Here is a 17,980-nt window from a genome sequence, read left to right as displayed (position 1 = left end):
TAAGAAGTTGCCAGACAAGTTGCATTCCCATAAATGTCACCAATTGTCATGGGGGGCTTTCTAGAGGTGCACACTAAGGCAGTACTTAAGGTTTTGATTGGGTCCAAGGCTCTCACATCCATGTAATAAGGAGGCTTTGCTTTTAGACAGAGCCAACAGTCCTGAGCCAGGCCTGGTTGAGTCAGGTTTAACATAGCGTGGACGGCTCCTAGGATGGAGAATAGGGAGGGAGGCAGCACACATGAGGGGACTGCTTTATTGGTAGCTAAGGACAGACATTGTGAGGGAGGGTTAATAGGGTGAGGCTCAAGCAAGGGGCCCTTTACTTTCATTAGGAGTCCCATTGGCTGCCTTGGTGCCTGGCTTAGCAACTGGGTCTGAAAGGTAATGATTTCCCCTGGGTCAGGAATTAGTCCTTCCAGAAGCAGAAGCCCCAATTCCATGCTGTGGCCCATTTAGAGTCCCAGGGTCTTTGTATCAGAATTGTGACTCGGCACCCATGTTTCCAAACTATGATATCATTAGTGACATTTGGTTCCCCACTATAGGAAGCGATCTTTACACAGCCCCAGTTAGAGCAGTAGAAATCAGTTGGGGACCCACAACCCTACTGTCCAAATGGATTGAATCCTGGGCATGCATAAGTATCATGGCTTCCTGGGTTTATAAACTGATAGTAGTAGCTTCCCCAATCTCTCCTAACTATTTTACAGAGGTTGACCTTGGGCAACCTAAGAGGTTGCTAAGGGGAGGTGGTGCCAAAAGTAACATTGCCTAGAATTTCTCCCAAACTAAAGGAGGTGAGGAGAAAGGAGTACAACTCTCCTTGTCGCATTTCCCCAGAGCCTGGTTTTGTCAGCCCAAGGACAATAAGGACAAGTGTCACAATCATGATTGGTCTAGCCTTAGCTTTAGAGGGTCAGCTCCCAGCTCAGGAGTACACTGTTTGGCTGGCTTGACACGTGAATGGTGAACCCACATTGAGATTCCATCAACCTTGAGAGCCAGGGACATTGTGAGGATGACCATGTATGGTCCCTTCCAGACTGGAGTCAGTCCTTCACTCTGAAAGGCCTTGATGAAGACAATACCCCCGGGCTGGAATGAGTGGCACAGCATAGAGCTGGGCATGGACTGAGTAGCTCATACCTGAGAGTGAACAATTTTCTGTATCTGTTGGAGAGACTGGAGATACTTTAAGAGGGACTGGTTAGAAAACTCTTCTAGTACCCCACTTTTAAGCTTGGGGAGCAGGGCAAGGGGTCTTGCAAACATAATTTCATAAGGAGTAAAACTTGGTTTATAAGGGGTGCACCTTACTCTAAGGATAGCCAAGGGCATCAGGCTTCACCAGTTTCCAGTTTCCAAAGTCAATTTTGTTTCCTTCACCAGTTTCCAAAGTCAATTTAGTCAGAGTAGATTTTAGGGTCCGATTCATCCATTCCACTTGGCCCAAGCTTTGAGGTCAGTAGGCAAAGTAGAGTTTCCAATTTATACATGTGACCTACTAACTGAGTTATAGAGGCTACAAAGGTGGGGCCATTGTCAGAACCATGCACACCAGTAGTCCAAATCTGGGGATTAATTCCTGAAGAAGCTTCAGTAGCATAGACCTCTGCCCAACCTGAGAAGATATTTATGAAAACCAAGAGTTAGCGATAGCCATCTGCTGGTGGGTTGATCTCTGTGAAATCCACTTCCCTGTGTTCTCCAGGATTCCAACCCCAGAATCTGACCCCAAGGGGTGCAGATGGGCCCTGATGGAAATTTACTTGTACATAGGTCGGGCACTTAAGAGAGGCCTGGTGGGACAGCTCCTGCAGCTTTGAAAAGCAGTATCTTGGAGCTAGAAGCTCAGCCATCTTGGAGGCCCCCAGGTGCATGACCAAATGCAGCTGCTAGAGGAGCTGTCATGCTAATGCCTGGGGGAGGTAGATGTGACCATCTGGACATTTCCATCAGCCTTGGGGATCTTTCTTTGCTTGCAGCTGGCTTGCTTCTTTATCTTCCTCTTCATTGTAAGTAGGGCTAGTCAGGAGCAAAGGGGTGTTGGGGGCAATGCTACATAATTCTAGGGAAAAATCATTTGAGTGGGCCTAGTTCTCCTGCCTGCAGGCCAACTATGACATTCCAGACACAATTGCATTTTGGCCTCAGGTCACAACTGAGACCTCAGTGATCCCGGGATGCTGTAATCTCCAGGACAGGACCACAAGGAGGAACCAAATCTTCATCTGCATAGTTCCTCAGTGTTCTTAGATTTCCACTGCCCCCCAGCCTTTTGTTACACCTTGTTTATCCCAATGTGAACTACTGAACTCTGCATTTTCACTTGTTACATCTGTTTCCCCACGTACTGAATAAAAGGTGCGGCAAGCTAGGGGGCTTTTGTCTTTGCTGCCCAGAGCAGCACTGATCAGACCCAAAGCTCAGCTTCTTCTCATTTGTCTACCTTTCCTGTAGCAGAGGTTCTGGTAACGTCCCCTTCCCCTGTTCCCTACAAAGAGGGAGGAGGAATCATGGTAGGGAGGATGACTAAAGGTTCAGCTGGCCTCAGGGCTGCCTCTCTGGCTGCAAGGTCTGCAAGTTGATTTTCCTTAGCCTCGAGTGTATTGTCCTTTTGGTGACCCTGAACATGAATGATAGCTACCTTCTTGGGAAGCCATGCCACCTCTAGGAGAGACAATGTCTCCTCTTTGTTCTTGACAGTCTTTCCTGCAGCTGTCAGGAGCCCTCTCTCCTTGTAAATACTCATGTGGACATGTAGAGTAGCAAAGGCATAACTACTGTCAGTGTATACATTTATCTTGTTTTCCTTTCCCCATCTCAAAGCCTTGAGCAAGGTGATCAGTTCTGCCTTTTAGGGTGAGATCCCCTCAGGCAGAGGCTGGGCCCAAATGACTTGATCAACTGTAGTTACTGCAGGTCCTACCCTCTGCACCCCGCTTACCACCATGCTGCTTCCATCTGTGAAGAGGGTGGCATCTGCCTCTGCCAAGGGGGTGTCTGTTAAGTCTGATCAGCTCCCTGGGTCTGATCCAGCACTTCCTCACAGTCCTGAATTGGGATGTTGGGGTTATCATCCAGTATCAGTGTAGCCAGATAGAGGACCAGCCCTGCTGAGAAGATGATTCAAGGCTGGTCAAGGAAGAGGCTTTGATACTGAGTGAGGCAGGCATTTGACATCCATTTGTTAGTAGCCACCCCCCCACCCCCCCAGCAGAGTCTCTACTGAATGAGGGGCAGTTAGGACTAGGTCCTGTCTGAGGGTCAACTTATCAGCCTCCTTGACCAATAAAGGTGTGACAGCTACTGCCCGAAGACATGAAGGCCATCCTGAGGCCACGGGGTCTAATCTTTCAGAGAGATAGGCCAGGCCAGGGGATGCTTCCAGGGTCCCAAGGACTCCATCAAGACTCCCTTGGCAATCCCTCTTACCTTGTGGATGAACAGATGAAAAGGCTTAGGAACATCAGGGAGTGCTAGAGCCAGGGCTGATACCAGAGTTCTTTGCAGATCCTGGAAGACCTTTTCTTCATCTGTTCCGCATTCTAGGTATTGATTTCCTCCTGTGGCAGAATGGAGGGGCCTCACTATTTCAGAAAACCCAGGCATCCCTAGGTGACAGTATCCAGCTGCACCTATGAATTCTTGTACCTGTTTCTTGGTATATGGTGTGGGTTTCTGGAGGGTGGCCCTTTTTCCTGGCCTGGGACAAAGCTCTTCTTCCTTCTGAGATTTCATACCCCAGGTACGATACTTCAGGGGTGCAGAGTTGTGCCTTCTTGGCCAAGATGAGGTAACTCAACTCCTTTAGTAGCTGAAGAAGCTCTCACGTCCCCTGCAGGTGTTCTGAATAGCTAGTAACAGCTAATAACAAATAATCCACATATTGAAGCAGGGTGAGGTTAGGGTGGTTGGATTGAAAGCCCACCAAGTCCTTTTGGAGGGTCTCACTGAACAGGGTGGGTGCATTTTTGAATCTTTGAGGCAGCTGAGTCCAAGTGAGCTGGCATGAGATGCTGGAAATTGGGTCAGTCCACTTGAAGGCTAAGATAGGCTGGCTAGCTGGGGCAAGGGGCACACTGAAAAAAGCATCCTTTAAATCTAGCACAGTATACACTTGGTGCTCAGAAGACAGCAAACTCAGGAGGGTATATGGGCAGGGGACAGTAGAGTGCAGAGTTACCATTACCACTCACCAGTTAACTTCTCTCAAGTCCTGGACAGGCCTGTAATCTGACATCCCTGGTTTCTGTACTGGCAGGAATGGGGGTGTTCCATGGAGACTGACAGGGAGTTAATATCCCAAAGTCCAGCAACGTTTTAATGTGAGGGGCTATCCCCTGTCTGGCCTTCTGAGAGACAGGATATTATTGAACTTGCACAGGTGTGGCTGTCGACAAGAGCTCAACTGTCACTGGAGGGTGGATTACTTTCTGCCCATACTTTCAGGAACTCCACCTGGGGTCTGTCCAATAGGCCCTTGGGGCTTGTTTCCACTGGGGTTTCTTCCCCCAAGAGGAGATGCTCCTCCGTCATGGCTGTGGTCAAGAACAGTTGGTATGAAGGGAGTGACATCTGAGCCTTGGTTGGACTGAAAGAAATGGTGGCCTTTAGCTTATGAAGGAGGTCTTGGTCCAGCAAAGGGAATGGGCAGGCAGTCTGGTATCACTGGAAAAGAGTAACTTGCTTTGGTCCCAGGCTCACCATTTGTTCACTTGTGAGCGGGCAGTTTTGGACTCCTTCCGTGGCCCCTGGATGGGAATGATTTGTGATGAAAGCTTTCCCACATGAATTTTTGACACTGACCTCTCGGCACCAGTGTCCACCAGGAAATGGACTCGTTGGCCCCTACTTCAACATTTGCCATGGGCTCCTGGGAACCAAGAGGAAGGAGCCCTCGCCCCTCAGTCTGAATCTTCCTCTCCCCCAGATGTGGGGAGGGATAGCACCTTGGCAGGGGGCCTGTGGGGGCATTCATTTTTCCAGTGCTCTTCCCCCTTCCAATAGGCACACTGATTTCTGCCCAATGGCAGTATCCTCCTGGTTTTCTAGGCACCTGCCCTTTGGGCTTCCTGGAGTTGGGTCCCTTGGGGTCCCCTCTGATGGCTGCTGCCAAGATCTTTGCTTGCCTCTTTGCCAACTGCTCAGCCGTGGCTGAGGCCAATTTTTACTTTTCTTTTTTTTTGTCCCGGGGATTGAACTTGGGACCTTGAGCTTGCAAGGCAGGCAGCGGAACCACTGAGCTAAATCCTGGGCCCAATTTTTGCGTTTTTGAATCCCTATTGTCAAACATCTTTTGAGCTCCTTCTAACAGCTGAGACATGTTCATTCCTGGAAATCTCTCCAATTTTTGTAATTTCTTCCTAATATCAGGTACAGACTGAGTAACAAAAGCCAAATTTCTAGCTCTATTGTTCTCTGGAGCTGAGGGGTCGAGTGGGGTGTAAGCCCAGAAGGCCTCTCGGAGTCTCTCCAGGAATGCAGTGGGGGACTCCTCTGCTCCCTGTGTTACTTCCATGGTTTTTGACAGATTTATGGGTTTCCAAGCCACTGCCCAGATCCCATTCAACAAGTTCTGGTGAAAGGTGGTCAAAGCCTGTCTTCCCTCTGAAGAATTTGGGTCCCATTCAGGATGCTCTGAAGGGAAGCCTTGTTTTAGCAATTTATGGGCCTCCTCCTCTGAATGCCCTCCCAATAAAATCTTTCTAGCCTCAAACCTAATCCTGTCCTGCTCCTCAGCAGTGAACAGGGTCAAAAACAACTGTTGACAGTCATCCCAGGTGAGTAAATGAGTCCTAAAGATTAACTCAATCAGGGAAATCAGAACCTGGGGCTTCTTAGAGAATGGTGGATTCTGGGTTTTCCAGTTGTACAGGTCAGAAGTGGAAAAGGGAACATATGCCAGGAATGGGCAGGTGCCTGGTTCTGCCCCATTGGGAGGTGGGGCCTCCCTCAAAGGCAAGAGAGCCTCTGGACTGCGTCTTTCCAAGGTGGTGACCACCTGTCAGGATTGGAGATGCTCTCCTATAGGGGGAGAGGTAGCAGGGTAAGTAGAGGAAGAAACGGGAGAGTCTGGGGCAGCCAGGTCAGGACGGACAGGAGGTGGGGGGAACTAGGGTTACACAGAGGTGGACAAGGCAGGACTTCCTCAGCATCTGACCTCTGCAGAACCGGTTTCTGTCTCTCTGGAGTTCACCCACAATGGGGACAACCACTTTTGGAAACAAGCAGCTTTGAATAGGCCTTCTTGGCACAGGCGTTTAGCTATGGAGAAGGCTGCTGCACTAGAGTAAACCAGGAGTCGATGGAAGGGAACCAATCAGGGTGTCCTGGTGACCCAGTAACAACCTTCCAATCTGCCTGAACCAGGGCAGGGTTGAGGGAGCCCTCAGAGGGCCAGCTCACAACTAAAAGAGGTCCACTGGAGCTCGCAAAAAGTGCGAAGTTTGTTCTTTGACATTTTCACTCCATAATCATCAGAAAATCCTGAAGAAAAATTTCTAAGCATGCAGACCAAGGGCATAACAGGTTGTGAGGATGACGACCCCATGGCAGAGAGACTTAGGGCAGGCGGGAGATACCCAAGAATAAGAGCTGCAAGAAAAATAAAAAGAAAAGAAGACAAAGCAGCATGAGGGAGAGGATATCAAAGGGGCCTGATAGTACATTGATTGGGGGGTTAAAGGTGAGTCTTTGTTAAGAGTTTCTGTGCCGCAGACCAGCTGCAGTCAATGTCGATGCAGGGTAGGAAGGGGAGATGTCCTGGGCCGGCGATGAGAAAAGAACCTCCTCAAGCAATGTTCAGGTTCCCTCTGAGAAGTCTCAGGGTCTGATTTATTTTTATATCTTTAAGCAATAGCTGGGAGGCATTGGGCGGAACATGTTTACATTTTAGGTTGCCTTAGCAATATCTATTGAAGTAAAGGTTATTTTTTGCTAAACAAAGTACAATTCCTCTAAGCTGTTTCATTTCACTGAACATCATGAATACATATTTAAAAATTACAATTGTCCCCTTATTTACCCACACCTAAACAGAACAGAAGGTAACTTAATCAAAATCTTTATATCAGCGGGGGTACAAGCAAGATTTAATCAACTAAGCATCAAACTTGTGGTCACCAGCTGGCCCTTGAGAAACTGCACAATGGTTAATATAGTTTGCTATTAGCTCTCTATTTTTCTTTACCTCTATTCATCTTAACTAAATGTCATTTGGGTTCATAGTCCATGAGCAGGAGATATTTACAGCACTTTGAGAAATATTGAGTAACTTGCCTCCTTAATGCATTTACCTGTCTTAACTTTCTTTCTTTTTCCCATTTTCCACTATTTCTTACATCTAAAGTCTGTCCTTCCAATCTCTTCATAAGACCCCTTTAGTAAAAAGAATGTCAGCAATAAGAGGGGGAGTTATAGTAGTGGGGAAACAGCGGGGGTTTTAGGAGAAGTTTCTTTAGGAGTGGATGGGGCAATAGAACTAAGAGAAACTGGAATTTGGGACTTGTGAGCCAGATCAGATTTTAATATATCATTACCAATTTGCCTCATGGAGAGTTTGTTGTTAGTCACAAACACAATGACTCCTGTGATCAGAGTAACAATTATAAACATTATGGCAAGAAAAAATAAAACATGAGGGTACGATGTGTTCCACCCTTTCTTTCCCGCAGCTGGAACTTTGTCAAGCAGCAATGGAGGTCGGTTGGGCTTCGCCATTTCTGCAAGCCTCGGGAGGGACCAGGAGGGACCAGGACCCCTGTATTGACGTTGGGGCTGAGATGCTGCTGATGTTTCCACTGGAGAAAGGCGAAAAGGCTCCGAAATGCTTCCTCCGGTAAGGGTTGTAGGATGGCCTCAACTGCAATGTCAACAAGGGTCCAGGGTACAAAGGGAGGGGAAAAGATGCCCTTAGGACAACAAAGCCACCAATGGTCAGAGAATGTCCTCAAAACTCAGTTCAAGGAGTAGGAAACCCAACAGGAAAAACACTGAAGGACATAGTCAGGCAAGGGCTACCCACGGCAGAGGTAAACAAAAACAGGATGAGTGAGAACTGATCAAATGAAATAGTCTCCTGAGCTTGGCCATGGGCAGGACACAGGGTAGGCAGAAAGGTGGCAGAAAAGATGGACCAGAAGATGGGACTTGTAGTCGGGCTGATCTCAAAACTGAAAGGCACCTCTATTATGCCAATCAGTCAGCTTCAGATCAAAGGAAGAATGCCAAGGACACAGGCCTGGAAGAGAGAGGATTTGGCCCTGTTGGAGCTGGTGAAATCTTTCCCAAAGTATGACGTGTGAGACACAGAAGGAACAGTGTTGGGGAGAATAAGGCAGGTGGGAAAGCAGTTGCAGGAGTCCTGGTAGCAAGAGGTCAGCCGCAATTTGAAGAAGACAGGTCCCAGTGTGTGGGGACAATGGGGATGCCTGGACAGAGAAAATCCCTTAGTGTTTATGTGGTGAAACCCTGGAATGATGTTGTGACAGACGAAGCGGGTGTTCCTCTGTGGGGATGAACCACTCAGTCAGTCAACTGGCTGTGAGCCTCTCAGCCACTTTAAGGACCGTCCAGGCTTTAGGGTGTAATTATCTCATTGCAAGAGCACCCAGCTGGCCTTTCTTAGACGTGTCCATGGAATCACATATGACCTCAGTCAGACCCCATAACTCCGAGGGGGAGAAATCCCCCTCTTCATCATGGGGCACAGACAGGACAGTCCATAGCTTACACTGCCCATTTCCAGTCCCACATTCATTCATACAACAGCCATTTGGAGGTTAAAAACTTTCCAAACCCTTCCCTGGTGATTTCCCAGATTGGCTGACTTGCAGCCAGACCAGACTAGACCATAGGCTACCTCAGGCAGTGTCCTGACCTTAGGAGGGGCCTGCGGAATGCTTTCGTCAAGGACTACTATTCCCCACCAGAACCAGAAGGCTCCTTATCTGCAGACCAGAGCAGGTGGACTCTGGAAAATTTGGAGGGTGACCCAGGCATCTCTGCAATCCACTCAGTGTCAGCAGTGAGACTACGGGGCCCTGGACTGTCTCGGGGGCACCTTCCATACAGTTTGCTGCTGCAGATGGGAGGGACCACAGCAAGGCCAGTCCACCCACCGTGGTGATCTTGCTGGGGCCTCCAGCTGTTATGGGCGAGCGAGTTGGAATAATAGAGATGTGCCACACTCTGAGCCAGAATTGAGTCTGTTTTATATACAGCAGGTGACCAAGAGGGGTTAGTGCCCAGAAAGTTCTCTTGGCCCTGAGAGACAGTTTGATTTCTCCTTTTAAATCATGCTTTCAGTTGGGGAGGGCTCAAGGGGAGAACAAGTGAAATTTTACAAAAGCAGAACCGTGCCAGGTTGGGGGGGGGTGGTCAAAAGGGAGTTTTACACATTAGGTGAGCGACAAAACATCCTGCAACTGCAGCAAGTTTACTGCCAAACAGGATATGGGTTTTGGGTGCTTTGTCCAAGCAAAGGAACACACAGGTGGTAAGACTCAAGGTGGAATCAGGTTGGTTAGCACGGGAGAAGCCCAGAGGAGGAAACTAAGGAGACGGCACACACTATAGGCAGGAGCCCAGTGCAGCCAGACCGGCAGAATGGGTCACCATCAGTCTGGAACCCCGAATGCGCTGCATGATTGTGGCACCATAGTCCCAGACTGGGGCGGGGGGGGGCCACCTGTGCCTGCACACAGCTGAAATTCTGAGGCCTAGGGAATGGGAAGGAGGAGATGCTGGCAGGGTTCCTAGTCCTGGGTGTTGACCACTGGACTCCTTCTCTGGGTACACGGGTGAAGTGAGTGGGAAATGAGTGGCCATGGACACCCTGGGGCAGGGATTCCAAGTCACGTGGGTGTGGGCCGCCCAGGGCCCATTCTCCTAACTGAGCAGCTAGGATTCCCATCCTCCCAGCTGAGGAAACCATGGAGCTTCCCCTAACCAGGGAGGTGCAGGAGACCAGGCAGGGGTGCTCTGCTGCCAGGTGAGGGAGGACAGGGCCATGGGATCCCTCCAGAGGCTTCAGTGCTCAAGCTGGACTGTCTCTTGTGACAGCTGTCAGCAACTGGCAGTTTGGTCGGCTGAGTCGCCTTGGAATTAGTACAGCACACTTCTGGGCGTACCAGGTAGCCGTGGGGCATGACCTTGGGGACCCTGTATGGCCCTGGCCCTGGCTCTCCAGAGCTTTCACCCTGCTGTCTGCTCCCTGGGTGCCCGGAGCTAAGCATCTTTCTTTTGCTCAGAGCCCAGCAGCCCCGGACTTAAACCTCAGAAACTGCCAGCAAAACAAACTCTTCCTCCTTTAAGTTGTGCACATCAGGTATTTTGTCCCAGCAACACAAAGCTGACCCAGACATCTGCTTTTCCAAGTCAGAGGTGGAGGGAAAGCCTGGGTCCTGGCACGAGGAGGGGAGCCTGCCAGCCTGAACCAGAGGCCCCAAGCCTGCACCCGCACAAGAGCCCCCAGCCCTCCTAGAAGCTGGCCCTCACCCCACTCAAAGGCCCTAGGGACCCACCCGAGCACCCATGGCACCAAGGACCCACCCTGCCTGGGGAACCTCGGAAACATTTAACTTTGTAGCTGGTCTAGGGGCCAAAGAGCTTCGGGACGTGGCCAGGGGTCCCAGAGATGCAGGGAGAAGCCCAGGCCAATCCAGGGAGGAGGCTGAGGACTCGGGAGGAGCACCCTGGGGAGAGGGGATGGGCCCAGGCCTGGGCTCCTGGAGGCCCGCACACTGCAGGGTGCCCCTAGGGCAGGTGGTGGACACACGGGAGCTGTGACTGCAAGCAGAGAGCAGGGAAGAGAGTCTCAGGGATGTGATGTGTCAGTGGGTTTGCCGGGTCCTCTCCTGGCCAGCACCCTGCCTATCCCTCTCTGCACCCAGCTGCCGTGGGAGAGGGCAAGGAAGACGTCCTTCCTTTCTGGACACCTCTCAGGGATGCCATTCAGTTGGAACCTGAGTCCCGTCCACAGGTAACACGGGGCCGCAGTGGGTGTCCAGAGTGTGTGAAGGGTTCCCAGAATCAGAGCTCTGCTGGGGAGAGAAGTGGGGACCACTGCTGGGGTCCAGGATGGCAGCGGAAGCAGAAGCACAGACACCCCAGCCCCACCCAGATCCTGGCAGTCAGGAGCCCCTTAGTCCAGGTCCCCAAGAGGCCCCATGGAGCCAGGACACAGGCGGGGCCACAGTGCTGCTGGGTTGGTGGTGTCTGCTGCCCTGAGGGGCAGGGCCTGGCAGTGGCTCTGGCCCGTCGACTCCCCGAGTCAAGGGTCGGGCTTTGCCGTGACCATGGGGACCTGAGGCCAAGAGCAAGGGGGCCTCAGCTCCTCCCGGCTAAAGGACGAAGCACCTGAGGAGGACCCAACAGATTCCGGGTAGGCTGCCCCTCCCCACAGCAGGTACCCAGAGACCTCTGTCCTGAGGACCTGCTCTGCTCCTCGAAGAGACGCTGCACCAAGGGTGGCTCATCTCAGGACCGAAATGGGGACGGTGAGTAATGCTCCCTCCCCAGGACACGTCACAGCACTGTGGAAACACACACTTTATTGAGCCCAATTGTGGACAGCTGCTGAGGGTGTGGGGTACAGAGCAAGACCCAGCCCAGGGCCAGAGAAGCTGTGAGGGAGGAAATCACAGGACTAGTAGCCCTGAGAATCCTTTGTCACTGGGACAAGCGTTGGAAGAGTGTCACGATGGCCGCAGAGTATACAATGATGAAGACAACAGTGAGGATGATGGTAACAACTGTGGCAATGATGTTCAGCCACCTGGAGGTGGAGGCGTAGCTCTGGGCCCCGATCACGTCGCCCACCATCTTCCTGTCCCTGGACTGGGGGAGACCAGAGAGTGAGGGCCCTGTGCTGGGTCAGGGGAGAGCCAGGCTGCTGACCGGGGGGCCCCAGGGTTGCCCTGCCCTCACTCAGGTCGGGGACCCCCCCCCACACTCAGACTGTGCAGGAGGCCCGGGTGCTGGCCACTCACCACCGGGGGCAAAGTGCCCTGTGGGTCCTTCTGCAGCTCCCAGACAGCCTGGGGCTGGTGTGGGCAGCGGGGAGAATTCCTCTGGGTGGCCGGGGACCAAGTGTGACCCCAGGATGCCCTGGCATCGCACCCGTGCCTGGCCTGGGAGATGCCTCAGCACACACGCACATGCGCACAGGGGGACATGCACCCCATACACGGCCCAGGGCATTCACAGGTCTCGCACACACAAGCACACGCATGCACACACCCAGACACCCGGGTGCTGTCCAGGAAGCTGGGACGGAGGCTCACAGCTCCTTCCAGAGCACCATGCCCAGGACACCCACCTTTATGGAGTAGGCGAAGGCTATGAAGCCCAGGCAGCATGTGTTCATGAAGATCGTGTTGAAGAGGGACCAGACCACGTGGTCGGGTACAGCGATGTCACTGCGGATGTTGATCACGGTGGAGGCTGCGGGAACAGGGCCATGGGTGCCCCCGAGCACGGCCACCTCGTGCTCCTCCTGGATCTTTTCATAGTTTGGGGGGAGGCCGACGTTGGCGTGGGAGAAGGCCGGGCCCGTGTGGCTCATGGTGCTGATGTGGGACAGGCCTGGGTCTGGATACTGGGCTCTTCTGTGTCCAGGTCTCCGCTGCAGTTTTGATTTCTCCTGAGTTTCCTTTTCCTGCCCATGGGGAAGTTAGGGATTGGCAGGGTACTGAGCGGGTGGAACTAACTCCTAGGATCAGATTTCTCCAGGGGAGGGAGGAGGGGAGGTTGGAGGGTCAGGGCACTTCCTGTGCAAGACCAAGCCAGGACTTGGGTCAGCTGACCACTGGCTGTTGGGGGTGGGGCTCTCGGGGGACTTTCCCAGGCCCGGGTGTCTCCCCAGCCCAGGCCAGCAGTGGCGGGAACTCACTGTCCGTGTCCAGGACCCCTAGCAAGGCCTCTTCTGTCAGTTCCCAGCTCCCAAGGCTGTGTCAGATGGCCCCCACAGGTCCCTGGGATGGGCTCTGAAGCCATGTCCAGCAGCTCCACCTGCATGGGCTTTACCCAGGAAGCTGTGCAGGGCAGTGACCTGGTGAGCACCCAGGACAGAAGTGTAGATGGGACTGAAGGTATTTTCAGAGATGAGGACTTTGTTGGCATCCCTGATTTGACTGTGTTTCCAAGATCTGAAGGTAGCAGCGGCTGTGTTAAGTGCAGGCTCACAACTCTCCTGATGTTACAGGTTTGCACCAGGACGTTTCCTGGCCCCTGGCCAGGTTCTTACCCTGAAGGTGAAATGGCCACATTGATGTCATGCTTCACGGCACCTTGCATGACAAGCACACCCCAGGACCCTGTTCCTTCTGTGTGATGTGGCCCTGGTGAGCCCCAGGACTTTGTGTAAGCAGGCCTCCAAGTTCTTTCTGTCCCTAGCCTGTCCCCTACAGCCAGAGGTGATTGGGCCTCTGTGTGCAGCTCTGCTGGAGGTGCTGCCTGTCCCGCAGCTGTCCTAGAGTGGCTGAAGAGAGGGCCTTTCCCTCTCTCAGGGCCACCCAATGTGAGCACCAGTCTGTCCCTGATCTTATCCTCTGTCTCCTAGGGGATAGCAGAAGGATGGTTACTGGGAAGCAGTCCTGGATGCCAGGGTTAGGGTTAGGGCAGGTTTAGAGATTGGGTGTTCCCAGGGCTCAGGCGCTGCTAGACACAGGATCAGGTAGGATCACAACACATAGAGCATTACTCTGGCCCCTTTGTCTCAGAGTCCACAGGGAGTGATAGCAGCGTCCAGGTGAAACATCCACTCCTGGATGGCTCTTGCCTCCGGCAGGCATTTCTCACCCCAAATATCAGGGGAAACAGAGGTAAAGGCATTGGCACTGCCCTATGTGGCCAGTGTCTGCTGGGCAGGAGCCCTGTGGGGTGCCAAGAAGGTGGGAAGGCTCTGGGTGGGCACCCGGGCAGAGAGCAAATAGGGGCTGAGTCACCTCCCAGAGCCCACTGCCTTCAGGAAGCTGGTCACATCTACACTCTGCATCCTTCACAGTCTGACGACACAACCATGGTGTTGGCAGCCTGCTCAGACCATGGCCCACCTCCAGCAGTCCCAGCTGAGCCTGAGTGGGCAGTCGAGGGATGGCTCTGCTGTGTGGCACTGAGCTGCAGAGGGCAGCTTTTCCCATGGGTTCCGGCAGGAGCCTGTTCGCTTCACCCATTAGAGTAAGGCTTCCTCCCACAGGTGCTGGGAATCGCTGGGCCACCCCTGGCCACATCCTGCTTCCTACTTCTCATCTGCATGTTACTCTCTGGACCCTCGATCCTGCTCTGGATATCTCTGGGCCATGTGGGTCCAGAGGTTCTCTGGGGTCTGCAGGGGACAGGGAAAGGGGGGATTACTAGAACTGCTGCAGTAAGCCTAGTCTCCTGGGAGCCATGACAGCACAAGGGGGATTAATTAATATATAGACAGAAATGAGACTTAGAGAAGAAGCTGAGCTTTGGGCCTGATCAATGGGGCTCTGGGCAGCAAAGAGGAAAGACTCAGAGCTTGCCACACCTTTGTTTGGTACATCAGGAGTAACAAATGTAACAGGTGACTCAGCGGGCAGCACAGTGACAATCCTAGAACAGTGAGGAACTATGCAGATGAAGATTTTGTTTCTCCCAGGATGTCTTCAGCTGGCGTAGTCCTACCCTGGAGCATCACAACATCATCAGACCCTTGAGGTTTTAGCTCTGACCGGAGGCAAAAATGGAATTATGTCTCAACGTGCCATAACTGGCTTGTAGGCTTGAAAACTAGACCTAACCATAATTTTAATTGTGAAATGATTTTTCTCCAAAATTATGTAGAATTGCGCCCTACAGGGTTCAACTCAGTCTTCACTTGGGCTGCAACAAAGGGTTCCCTTTCTTCGTGCCTCCTTCCTCATCCACCCTCAGGGATTCACCCAAAGGTTCTTCCTAATACATGCTTAAACATAAGCCCTGGGGTGCAGTTTTGGTGGAAGGCTGATGGAGCAAGCTAGCAGCACCTTGCTGAGGCTGGCTTTTCCTGGGAGAAAGCGGCTTTGGGGTCACTGCAGGGAGAGCCGTCACTCGAACAGGAGCAGGCTGCTCAGAGCATGGACTCTGTTGGCCCCAGCTGACAGGAGCCTTAGGAGGAGGGAGGGTGCTCGGTCTCAGGAGTTCCATGTGGGGTGGACAACAGGATAACGGGACCCTAGGGTTTGGCTGGGCATCCGAGGGGCAGGCAAAGCCAAAGCATGGCTCTACAGAAGGCTAGGTTGGACAGGACAGCAGCTGGGGCCTGAGGCTTCTCAGAAGAGCTAGGCTGGGGTTACCTCCCCTGAGCAGGCTGGGGAGCCTGGTTCAGATGTCCACGCTGGGACATGTGTGTCATTGGCACACAGAGGCATCTTGGGAGGACAGCAGGATGAGACCCAGCCCTAGGCAGGGCCACCACACACAAAGTTCAGGGTTGGGGAGGGCAGAGCAGATCCCAGGAGATCCACTGGGACCCACCCACCCAGCAGGTGGAGGTTGGGCAGAGGATCCTGTGGGTGGGGAGCTTATTGTGGCAGCAGCCCTGCTGGCTGCGGTAGTCCCTAGGGCTGCCTGGCTTCTGCTTAGCAGTCACCTTTAATGGGATCTCCGTTTTCCCATCTTGCTGGGCCACCAGCTGCAGGTGGCACTGCCAGAGCCTGAGTTCTGACTTCTGGGCATATAGGGCTGTGGTTTCAGTGCTCTGGTCCTGAGGAAGGGGCTGAGCCCAGGCCTTAGGGGCTCTGGCTGCACCCAGGATCAAGGAGGTCCGCTGAGGACACAGCCCCACCCTGCTTCTGTGGGTCTCTCTGGGGGCAGCACTGTCTCCCAGCAGTCTTGGGTGGGGTCTCCCCGGTGGGGTGGGGATACAGGCACAAGGGCGGCCACTGAGCTCCACAGACCCAGACTGTAATTTGGGCTCTGTTAACGGGTGGAGCTGGGCAGCAGGGCGGGCACAGGGCTATAAGCAGGCCAGGCACCACCCTGGAAGCAGTCTGAGCAAGTGAGACGGCACTGGAACCCATGGACACGTCGTTCCCCCGTGAGGACCCTCGGGCCCCAACACTTGGCAAGGCTGGTGGTGCTGCTCCCGTGGCCCTCATGCTGGGAGCACCGAGCCCTCCACCCCGTGACCACTTGATCTGGTCCATCTTCAGCACAATCTACCTGAACCTGTGCTGCCTCGGCTTCCTGGCACTGGTGCATTCAGTCAAGGTGGGCTGTGGGCACATATGGGCCTCCAAGGAGGATGGGGAAGGGGGCTCCATCTGGGCTGAACAAGGGGGCTTCAGAAGTGGGGAGGGGGTTTCAAGGAGGGTGGAGGAGGGACTCCATGGGCAGTAGCTTGTGCATGGGGCTCTGGAAGTTGGTCAGTAACATGAGGTCACTGTGGGAGCCCTCCCCATCAGAGAGGGGTGCTGTTCACAAAAAGGAGGGTCTGCTCTTAAGGGGGTTTCTTTCTCCCAAGAGTGGAGTCCACAGTGGGGTTCCGCATGCTTTGGCCACTGTGGACCAAGCTCCCTTGCTTCCAGCCCCAGAGCCCTCTTTGCACACAGGTGATGTGGGGTAGAGCTGGTCCAATGGCCATGGGCCTGCAGCTGGGGCCTCCCAAGCCACATGCCTTTATGGTCCCTAAGGGACTGGGGCCTGTGACCTCACTGAGGCCCAGTCCTGTGTCAGGCTGGGGGCAGGGAGGGAAGAGGGCCCAGTCAGGTAGTGGCCCCGGGCCATACTTCACCCCAGCTCTTGTTGGAACAGGCCCTGGCCCCAAGACCCCTGGACTCGTAGTGACTAGCTCTGTGACTGTCTCACAGGCCCGAGACCAGAAGGTGGCTGGGGACCTAGAAGCAGCACAGCGCTATGGCTCCAAAGCCAAGTGCTACAACATCCTGGCCATCATGTGGACCCTGGTCCCCCCACTACTGCTCCTGGGACTGGTGGTGACTGGAGCCCTGCACCTGTCCCGGCTGGCTAAGGACTCTGCGGCATTCTTCAGCACCAAGTTCGATGATGCAGACTATGACTAACAAGCTGGGTCCTTGTCCTGACAGAGCACCCCAGTCCCTGTGATAGGGCCTCAAACCCTGCCTGGCCCTGACCCTAGAGGCACCCCAGGCTCATCATGGGCACCCAAGGTTGACCCACTCCGACCCCAGGGACCTCAGCCCAGCTGAAAAAGGGCCCCCAGCCCCTCACTCACTGGGCTCAGTCTCTGTTCACAATTAAAATTGCCAGATGGGGTCAGGGATTTAGCTCAGTGTTGCCGAAACTGCCTCAAAAATGCAAGGTCCTGAGTTCGATCCCCGGTAGCAACCCTCCCCCCAAACAAAACAAAACAAAAAAATAAAAGTGCCAGATGCCAGAGAGCTGGGCCTCCGTGCTAACCGTGTGGGTAAGAGCTGCTATGGGACCACACAGCCTGACCTCCGGGCCCAACTTCTACTTGCCCAGTTTTGTCTGTGCCCCAGCAGTCCCCTGCACTTAGCTACAGGGCAGCCTGTGGCTTCTGGGGTGGAGGTGCCTGAGTATTTTTGGACAAAGTTTGGGAATTCAGGCCTTTGATCCCTGCCGCCCTGTGATTTGGTGGCCTGTTTCAGAACATGTCTGGGCGTGTCCTGAGTCCATGTGAGCTGTCCCATGTGTGTGCTGCTACCTCACTGCTCCTCTGTCCCCGCAACCCAGGCACCCTTCAATGTATCTATGCTGCAGGGAACTTCCTCCCCTAGGATGAGGAAGGGAAGTGGGGAAGGTGGGTGGTCGATTTTCCCGGGGCGGCACACACTGGACTCCCACATGTGGTCACACAGACGTCACTTCACACGCAAGGACCCTCCCCAAACTCTTTGTGTGGCATAAGGGAAGATAGAGTGGGAGACCTCTGCTGAGCCCCAGTTCTGGGGTGCAGTCTCCGTCCTGATTCACCACATGACCCCACCCCCATAGAATCCGCCATGTAGAGGCTGCCAAACAC

General features: G+C 53.4%; 2 protein-coding genes across 3 annotated transcripts; one reads left to right on the top strand and one right to left on the bottom strand.

Moving 5' to 3' along the window:
* Positions 1–5,876: 5,876 nt before the first annotated feature.
* On the top strand, positions 5,877–17,373 carry Ifitm5 (interferon induced transmembrane protein 5). 2 transcript variants are annotated; one of them, XM_021264086.2, is made up of 6 exons: positions 5,877–6,052; positions 7,680–7,843; positions 10,899–11,504; positions 13,211–13,368; positions 14,204–16,224; positions 16,824–17,373. In XM_021264086.2, the coding sequence occupies exons 5-6, from the start codon at positions 16,033–16,035 to the stop codon at positions 17,034–17,036; spliced, it is 405 nt and encodes a 134-aa protein (XP_021119745.1). In that variant the 5' UTR covers positions 5,877–6,052; positions 7,680–7,843; positions 10,899–11,504; positions 13,211–13,368; positions 14,204–16,032; the 3' UTR covers positions 17,037–17,373. The 2 variants fall into 2 exon arrangements, with proteins under 2 accessions (XP_021119745.1, XP_004851804.1); XM_004851747.4 differs by lacking the exon at positions 13,211–13,368.
* On the bottom strand, positions 11,542–13,010 carry LOC101722790 (interferon-induced transmembrane protein 2-like). Its single transcript, XM_004851746.4, has 3 exons — positions 12,899–13,010; positions 12,326–12,664; positions 11,542–11,844 (listed from the first exon to the last, which is right to left on the bottom strand). Exons 2-3 carry the CDS (start codon positions 12,569–12,571, stop codon positions 11,677–11,679), a joined length of 414 nt encoding a protein of 137 aa, XP_004851803.1. The 5' UTR covers positions 12,572–12,664; positions 12,899–13,010; the 3' UTR covers positions 11,542–11,676.
* Positions 17,374–17,980: the final 607 nt, after the last annotated feature.

Source organism: Heterocephalus glaber, unplaced genomic scaffold (genome assembly GCF_053883595.1).
Source record: "Heterocephalus glaber isolate CG9 unplaced genomic scaffold, H.glaber_assembly_v1.0 deba00001428, whole genome shotgun sequence".
NCBI classification, from domain to species: domain Eukaryota; kingdom Metazoa; phylum Chordata; class Mammalia; order Rodentia; family Bathyergidae; genus Heterocephalus; species Heterocephalus glaber.
The sequence above is the reverse complement of the archived record's forward strand: the minus strand, read 5'-3'. Positions and strand labels throughout refer to the sequence as shown.